General features: G+C 44.6%; 1 protein-coding gene across 1 annotated transcript in view; it reads right to left on the reverse strand.

Annotated features, from left to right (window-relative positions):
• The window catches only part of dipk1ab (divergent protein kinase domain 1Ab), a 30,687-nt gene extending 22,027 nt beyond the window's left edge, over nt 1-8,660 (reverse strand). Inside the window, exon 1 of the mRNA XM_031574550.1 lies at nt 8,578-8,660. Coding sequence (XP_031430410.1) covers nt 8,578-8,595 — 18 coding nt within the window. The 5' untranslated portion in view covers nt 8,596-8,660. The remainder of the gene's footprint in view (nt 1-8,577) is intronic.
• Nucleotides 8,661-9,404: the final 744 nt, after the last annotated feature.

The raw sequence follows: 9,404 nt of genomic DNA on the forward strand, positions 1-9,404 counted from the left end.
GAGAAAGCAGAGATGTGTAAACTCAATAGGTCAGAGAGGAATCTTAGCTATGCTATATCCTGGCCTTGGGAAAGATTTCGTCCATAAACTTTCAGTAATAATGCAGTGTCCAGTAGAAAAGTTCTCGTTGTCTACTGGACAACTAGCCCCTGCTCTGGCTGTGAGGTATTGAGCTTAAACTGTGCTATACATAAAATAAGCTTCTACGGAACGGGTGTGAATATTTCATGTACTTCTGATGAATAGACTTGCAGAGTACTATTTTAATGGACTTTACGAAGTAGATTTGATCGAGTGAGTGAGATTTTAGCACCAAGTACCTCACAGTCGAGAATATATTCCAGTTGAAGTTGGATACTTGTTCTGAAGAGATCATATTCATTAGCAGTCCATCCCACACAATAAGAAGAAAAGAGGGTGTTTTGTTAGGGTGCCATGTTGGTCTCTCGTCTCTGTTTCAGCCAGGTAAATGAGGCCAGCACGAGAGCAGAGGTCCTAAAGTCCGACTCACTGCGCTCACAGCTGGACGAGGCCACGCGGCGGAGCGGAGACCTGGAGGACCGGCTGGTCAAGAAGGAGGCGGAGGTGCGCGAGATGGAGGCTGTGAGGAGGGAGAGCGCAGACCTGCGTGTCCTCGCCACCTCCCTGGAGCAACGCCTGGGCCAGTGTCAGAAAGAGACCCAGCAGAGCTGCACCCAGCTGGCCAATCTGGAGGCCATCCTCGACCTGCTGCATCTGAGAAAGGTGTGATGCTCCCTACGTTTCCCACCAAACATGGGGCAGCTTTCTGAGCAATGTTGCCTGGCAGTCAGATGACCTGCACCTAGCGTTCTGATTGGATGATCGCTATAAGTTGTCCACTGCTGATTTAAGTTCTCCAGATAAAATGTTTTAGCTCAATACCAATGGGAAAGTGCCCAAACAACATTGCTCAGCAAGATTACTCTTGAGACTCAAGATTGCGGCTTCCTGAGTTGCCCGCTGAACCCATTAACTATTTCATAATCACCCCCCTTTTACTTTGAACATATTGCATGCCTGTAGTTCTACCTTATCATGCCTCCCTTACACTAAATATACTTGACTGCATTTTCTGAAAGTGTTACTGAGCAACCGGTGAGTAACCGGTGCCCTTTTAACCCCTTTAGTTTAACCTGTTGGTATCCATTTTTAATAACCAGCCCATAAATGCATCATAAAAGTATCTTACTGTCTGCACTATACCCGCACCCCAGGCAAGACTAACTGTACTCCTTGTGTCTGTGTTTGTCTTTGCCATGGCTTTTATTGTCAGTCTTTGGCAGTGTCTCTCAGAAAGTCACCTCTTTGGCAGCGTTCGCCTGGAGCGGGGACAAAGTGCCAGTATTTTTATTTCTGGCCTTATTTATTTATTTCCGCGCTTCTGCGTTAAAATTGGTTAGTGGAACGCTTTCCCTCTCTCTCTCTCTCTCTCTCTCTCTCACTCTCTCTCCCTCTCTCTCCCCCCCTCTCTGTACTGATGAATTATGGTGTGCTGTTTCACAACGCCTATGAAGTGTCCCAAGCTTTATGGAGGTTTAATAGCCTGCAGAGCTAATGGGCTGTGCGCTACCTCTCTCTCTGTCTCTCTTTCTCTCCCTCTCTCTCTCTCTCTCTCTCTCTCTCTCTCTCTCTGTCTCTCTTTCTCTCCCCTCTCTCTCTCTCTCTCCTCTGTTGCAGAGTGGAGGAGTGGCACTCTGTGTCAGCCCCTGTCTGTTGCCCTCTGTGCCAGCAGATGACGCCCCCATGCTCCAGCCAGGTAGTAATGCCGTGTTTAATTTTTCATGCACCATCAACACTCTCAATCTGTTTTTTGTGTGTGTGTGTTCTCTCTCTCTCTCTCGCTCTATTTATCTCTCTCTCTCTCATCACCCTCTCTCTCTCCTCTAGCTCTTCTCGCTTGTCTGTCACCTCCTTTTCTTGCCCCACTTGTTCTCCTGTGTCTCTCTTTCTTTACCCCCCCCCCCCCCCCATCTCTCCCTCCCTCCAAAGACCTCTACTGACAGCTACTGCTGAGTTTTCCTTTCACTGTATCTTATTCCCCTTAAGAAGTCTCTATGAGGGTGTGCAGGGTTGGGGCATCACTACAAGTCAAGGCTCATTAAATGATTCATGTTTTTCAGTTTTTATCTCACCGTCACCATGCTATGTGCTGTATTATGTATTATGTGACTCTGAGTGGTGCCCAGTATTACAGGATTAATGTGTCTGTGTGTGTGTGTGTGTATTTGTATGCGTCTGGTCTGAGAAGTGCAACCCTTGCAGTGTGATTTCTGTTCTTATGTGTGCATGTTTGGATGTATGTTTACTTGCCCAACCATTGCATCTGTGTGTGTGTGTGTGTTTGTGTTTGTGTGTGTGTGTGTGTGTGTGTGTGTGTGTGCTTGCATGCATGCATGTGTATGTGTGTGTGTGTGTATGTGTATTCATGTTCGTGTGCATGTTTGCATTGATGTGCTTTGTATATGTGTGTGTCTCCAGGGGAGCAGTATAAGAAGCTGCTGCCAGTGTTGCGTCTGCTCAAGCAGGATCGGGAGCGGCAGGCCCAGCTGGCCCAGGGGCTACAGGAGCGCCTGAGGAAGGCCCAGGAGGAGGCGTCCTCCATGAAGGCCGACCAGGCACAGCGGGACCAGCTCCTCCAGCAGATCCAGGACCAGCTGCAGCAGAGGCAATCCGAGGTCGCCCAGCTGGAGTGGGAGGTGAGGGAACAGGCCCGCTGTGGCAGCCTGCAGCTCGCTCAATCAACCCAGCATCCGCAGCAGTACCAGCCCCACAGGCTCAGTACATCCATGCTGGCTTTTGTAATGATATTAAGGTGCCAACCACTTGCCCATCACTGTTTGTAATTATCACGTAGAAGTCCCAGTCTGGTCTCAAACTGGGCTGTTGCCTTCTTGATGAATCAAGGGGTCAAGGGTCACGGGTCTTTGCGTGACTTGAAGGGTGAATAAAGTCTGAGGTAGCATGACATGCAAACACAAAACAAAACTGGATACACATACACTACTGTTCAAAAGTTTGGAATGTAAACATTTTCAGGATCAATTACAGTCAAACATGACTATCTATCAATAAGTGACAAAATGAATAGAAAATGTTGTCAATACATTGTAGTGATTGTAGTGAGGCTGAAATAAGGATTTTTGTGCTTTTTTTTTTACAATTTTCTGCTCGAAACTTTGCTTTCATCAACAGTTACACACTTTGTACAGCTGGACAATTTAGAGCAGTGCTTGGGTTCATTGTCCTGTTGTTGGATGAAATTGGCCAGACTCAGATATGGCTTTTTCTTTGAAATTCTGCCTTGAAGGCCAGCATTCCATAGCCCCTTCGCTACTGAAGATACGACTGGTGTTTTGGAACACTATTTAACAAAGCTGCCAGCTGAGGACCTGTGAGGCAGGTCTTTATCCTCCTGCTCAGTAGGGCACCATGGCCTCCCACTTCTCTCACTATCCTGGTTAGATGTAGTTTGCACTGTTCCTTGAAGATGTGGTTTACATTTGAACGTGTGTGTTTACACTTACAAGTGTCTTGGTAATGTGTTGTATAGAAGAGCCTCAGAGGAGTTTCTGACAACATTTAGACCATAATCACAAGTGCTGATGCTCCAGATACTCACATAGCCCAAAGACTGCCTCTTTTGCTTCTTAAAATAGCACGTTTTTTAGCGCAGCAACCGTTTTAAGCTGCACGGACAAATAAAAAAAAGGGATTTCTGATTTCTGATGCAGAATTTTAACATGGTGACTTAGAATTAGCTAACATAAAATGCCACTAAAACACGGGAGTAAGGGTTGTAGATAATAGGCTGTTTGTGCCCATGCAGATAGTATATTTAAAATCAGCCATCATCATTTATAATTTATAACATTTGCAACATTAACAATGTCTACACTATATTTCTGATCAATTTGATGTCAGTTTCATTTGTCAGCAAGGAGTGATTCCAAACTTTTGAATGGCAGTGAATGTAATATGTTGAATGCATATTCATTATTAACTGAGCAAAAGGAGAGACTGGCGTGTATGATGCCCCCTGGTGACTGTGTGTTGTAATGCAGGTGAAACAGAAGAGCACCCGTCTAGCTGCCTCAGAGAAACAGCTGGAGGAGAAGACCTGTTCCGTCTCTCTTGCTTTAGAGAAGAGCTCAGAGCTGGAGCATAGCTTGGAGGTACTACACACGTGCTTACACACACACACACACACACACACACACAAACACACACACACACACACACACACACACACACACACACACACACACAAACACACAAGCACACACACACACACACACACACATACACTTAAACACACACACACATGCTTAAACACACACAAACCCCTTGGGTATTTATTAACATGTAACTGCCTGCTATCCTAATGCCTGCAGAAACAAACACCTATAATGGTTGTGGTAATTGTGGATGCTAAGTGTGGATGCTAAGCGATATAGTAATTAGCTAATATAATATTAGTGTGAACCTCAGGGGTGAAAATGAAATGAATTGATTTACATAACTGACTGATACAGAGAAAATGGTGTGGGTTTTTGCATGCGGCTGTTGATAGAATTTGGCTTGAGCTTGACTGTATGGCATCCATCAGCAGCCTGTATTCAACACGAGATAACTACTTCTCAGCACATTCAGTTTACTCCCTTACTGGCCCAGTCAATGCACATACACTTACTCATGGCCCTGAACACAGACTCATTCCCCTCATGAAGGGGCTGAATCATGACGAGTAGTTAGTTACAGAGGTCTGATATTATGTATTCCAGGAGAAGACCAACAGTGTCAAGCTGTTAACCAGCGCTCTGGACACAGCGAAGAAGGACCACCAGACTGCCCTGGAGGAGGCCCAGAGGTTACACCTCGACCAGCGCAAGACCCTGGAGGACCAGATCAGAATGGTGGGCATTGCCCTCGATCCCTTAGGAAACAGGAGGGGAACCAAAGTGAAAGGGGAAAAGCCAAGATAGCAGTGATAACTGTATAGAGCATCACTTTGTACGCTTAGAAGAAACCTCACGAGTGAAATGATGCCCTTTTTTCCCCTCCTTTTCTTTCTTTTTTTGTAATGTTGGGTCTGTACAATTATGTAACCATAACTATCACTGTTCTTTGGGTGTTTTGGACTGTGTGGGTACAAACCACAGAGTTCCAAAAGAAAATGCTCTCTTTCAGATAAAATGAGGAGGGAAAAAAAAGCTTCTATGATCATCTGACTGCGATTTGAGATGAGTTGCACAGATATAGAGGAATCGCCTAATGTACTGGGCTGTGTTTCCCTAAAGCGTCTTTGAACAACTAACATAGTTAAACGATAACGATACTATCTTTTTGAACGCTCTCTCTCTCAACAGTTACCACTGTGGTTGCTAAATAATGCATTCAGGAAACGTAATCCTGAGTAGTTGCTTGCACGTGTTTGTATTTTGATTGCAGCTGCAGCAGTCTTTAGAAGAGAAGAGTGCTCAGGTGGCATCGCTGAAGAGAGCACTGTCGTCAGCCCAGGAGGAGATACAGGAGGCCCACCACAGAGCTGGCAAGCTCCAGACCTCCCTCGCCCACATCAGCATGGTACATTACATTACATCTCCACTTCACTCGATTAGGTCGAGATGGCATTAGATCAGATTAGATTAGCTTGCTCCGTCTCAGATGAACAATGGGATTACACAGTGTCTCGTGACATGTAGCATAAAAGATGAAGATGTACCGACACAGAAGCAAAATAAACAACTCTTCATTGGCTATGACATTAATGTGCTTTGAATTTGAGTCATGCCATTAATGTACTGAGAGTTTGAGTCATTGTGTCATGCTGATTCATAACCTATATCTTGTGCTGTTTTTAACCGATAGCCGATCAATCAGGGCCATATTCTCACCCACTCAGGAATTTGGGCATTCACTGCATGTTTAATCTGCTCTATTCATCTTGACTATGCCCCAATACAATTTCTTTCTTTAAATAAATCTTTAATTCCGAAAGGTGTCTGAGTTGAAATATATGGGATTATACTTAAATATACTGAAGTTTACATGTTTACCATACGTATTTAGAGTACTGCTAATAGATCTTTTAATATTTTGAGTTGTGAGTGAGGTAAACCTGGAATCAATTCAGATATTAGGATTTCAGGTGTTTAATGGCAAGTATTTTTAGAATCTCACATTCACAAATCACAGTGGTCTTTTCTGTGTTTAGCCCCCATATCTTATCCATATCACCTGGTGTAGTGTCAGTGTTTATGCTCATTTGAAGAGTCGTCTCTGCTCCCTCCCTCCCTCTGTCTCTCTCTTTCTCTCTTTATGTGTGTGTGTGTTACAGGAAGCAGAGACCAAGAGCCAGTGCGAGCAGGAAGTCCTGAGGACCCTGGGAGAGCAGGCTGCACAGTACTCCAGCAGGGTCAGTGAGCTCTCACTCCACACCCATCACACATCACCCGCTGAACTCTGACCCGTGTCAGAGTCACTGACCTCTCACGTCACACCCATCACCCGCTGAACTCTGACCTCTCACTCCACACCCATCACCCGCTGAACTCTGACCCGTGTCAGAGTCACTGACCTCTCACGTCACACCCATCACCCGCTGAACTCTGACCTCTCACTCCACACCCATCACCCGCTGAACTCTGACCTCTCACTCCACACCCATCACCCGCTGAACTCTGACCTGTGTCAGAGTCACTGACCTCTCACGTCACACCCATCACCCGCTGAACTCTGACCTCTCACTCCACACCCATCACCCGCTGAACTCTGACCTCTCACTCCACACCCATCACCCGCTGAACTCTGACCTCTCACATCACACCCATCACCCGCTGAACTCTGACCTCTCACGTCACACCCATCACCCGCTGAACTCTGACCCGTGTCAGAGTCACTGACCTCTCACTCCACACCCATCTCACATCATCCATTGGTTTTGAGATTATCTTTTTATTGATATTTTTGGGAAAACCAACAAACATAACAAGAACACAGAAACATTGACCGTCATCACTAGAAAGCACATAACAATTGTATACCACATGAACACCAAAGGAATGAAAATTCACCGTTACAAAAACACACATCATTGATCCCTGCCGAGGTCACGGATATCTGCTACTGTTTTTGTTTTGCCTAGACAGCGACTGTTTTGACCGTTAAGCCCGGTAGATCGGCCATCACACACTGACCCCTGTCAGAGACACTGACCACAAATAAAGCCCGTAGGCTGCCGTGCTGCTTCATAGGGAAGTAAATCCAGTCTCACCTTTGATTAAATTGACTTCACTGGGATTCTGTTTCAGTCCTGTGTTAAAATTTCAGACGCGCATATTATTTATCGTGTATCATTTATAAGAATCACCATCTTGTCTGCTGTATACTTCCCTTAGCCACCGAAATGTCAATGACACATTTCTGTGCACAGCAGAAACTTCACGCTGTGTAGCTTTGCACTCTGACTTGTGCTAAAATTGATACGGCACGCAGATATATTTAACCAGACAATAGCCAAGTTGATTTTTCACCAGAGTGTTCGGTCTAGCAGCTGAGTCATCTGACTGCGAGACGTCTCTCTGGGAGCTGAAGTGTGTGACCACAGGGGAGTGCTTTAGCAACGCTGCTCTTTGTGCTACTCAGTTAGCCCACAAGGCCTAAAAAGATGAAACTCACAGCTGTCTGTTGTTTCTCAATGTGCAGTCCACAGACACAGCTGTCTGTTGTTTCTCAATGTGCAGTCCACAGACACAGCTGTCTGTTGTTTCTCAATGTGCAGTCCACAGACACAGCTGTCTGTTGTTTCTCAATGTGCAGTCCACAGACACAGCTGACTGTTGTTTCTCAATGTGCAGTCCACAGACACAGCTGTCTGTTGTTTCTCAATGTGCAGTCCACAGACACAGCTGTCTGTTGTTTCTCAATGTGCAGTACACAGACACAGAGAACTAGGGGATAATTTAGTTACATTGTCATATACTGAGGTATGGCACTGTGTTTTTGCAGATTGAATGTTTCACTTTTACTTTCATGAACCCAGAGGCTCTTCTTTGATAGGCTGATTGTACCGTTTATAATCTGTTCTATTAGTTTAAACTCTGGCTTTTATTCATTTCAGTGCCTCATTAAGTTCCTAAATTGTCAGAGTGTTTTTATAACAAAAAGACAAAGACACATGAGTAAAGAAAGCCTCGCTACCTCTCACACCACCTATAGAACATACTAGACTGTATTAGAACAGGAAATGTTCTCCTCAGTTACAATGTTAGGGAAAAGCACAGGGGACAAACACACCAACAAAGCACATTCACACAGGGGCTCACACCTTGTGGCCAAGTACTAGTGAAATGTTGAAGAGAGGGCCTCCAAATCTAATGTAAGGGTTTTAGAGCACCAACTCTGGATAACCATCGTCTTTACCCTTGAACGTAGAAGGCTGATCAATTTTGAAAACAGGGTGGACAGGTCGATTTCCCTACCTTCAGAATTACTTCTTCTTCTCTCGCTTTTAAGAGACTGAACATCAAGCACAGTTTCTCAGAGTGTGGTACATACCCGGTTTAACCTGAACATCCCAAGGACAGCCAAATCAATATCTAGACAGATCCCCCTGTCATACACTTAGGTGTATCAGTGAAAGATATAGCTTGCTGTAAGCCAGTCACCTTTGTACAGAACCGAAAAAGCGTAGGCGTTGTAATCTTTCTGTAAGGAAAAAGGAAGTTTCTTCTGTGGTTGATGCAGCAATCAGTCTTTATTCCAGTAAAGTGCATTAACGAAGCACACAGAACATACTCCGGATTCAGTGGTGCAGATCTGAACAACAAGCATCTCCAACTCTAGCCATATATACTGTTTAAGATTTTGTAAGACTTCTAGTTTGACCAGTTTAACCGCTATATAACCCTGAGCTGTTTAAGCTCTAGCTTAGTCTTTATATAGTATATGCAGATCCTTTGCAAACCCTTGCCCCCGATATCATCAGTGAACTTGGGACCCATGTCACTCTTCCAAGCTGTGTTAGACGAGATGAACAAAGTTTTTCTGAGCTAGTTTTCAGAACGTGCTGTGCGTAGGTAGAATCCTTTACAGTAATAGCAGACTTGCTGATGATGGTTGCCCAGGATATATGCTGAATATACTTGTACTGTTGGTGATCAGCATGCTTTGTCATCAGTATCACAAGCCTTTCAGTGCAGCCTTTCAGTGCATTTTATGCCTCATTTCTTAAACTTATTTTGTTTTTAATTTCTGTGACCTTTTTGTGATATTCTGTTCTCTGTATCCTCATATGTACAAGGTCAGTCTTATTAAATTGAAACAAGTCACATAAACAAAGTTTACAATAATTAGATAATAATTAACCAGGGGAGTAGATTCAT

This window comes from Clupea harengus, chromosome 10, assembly GCF_900700415.2.
Source record: "Clupea harengus chromosome 10, Ch_v2.0.2, whole genome shotgun sequence".
NCBI lineage: Eukaryota > Metazoa > Chordata > Actinopteri > Clupeiformes > Clupeidae > Clupea > Clupea harengus.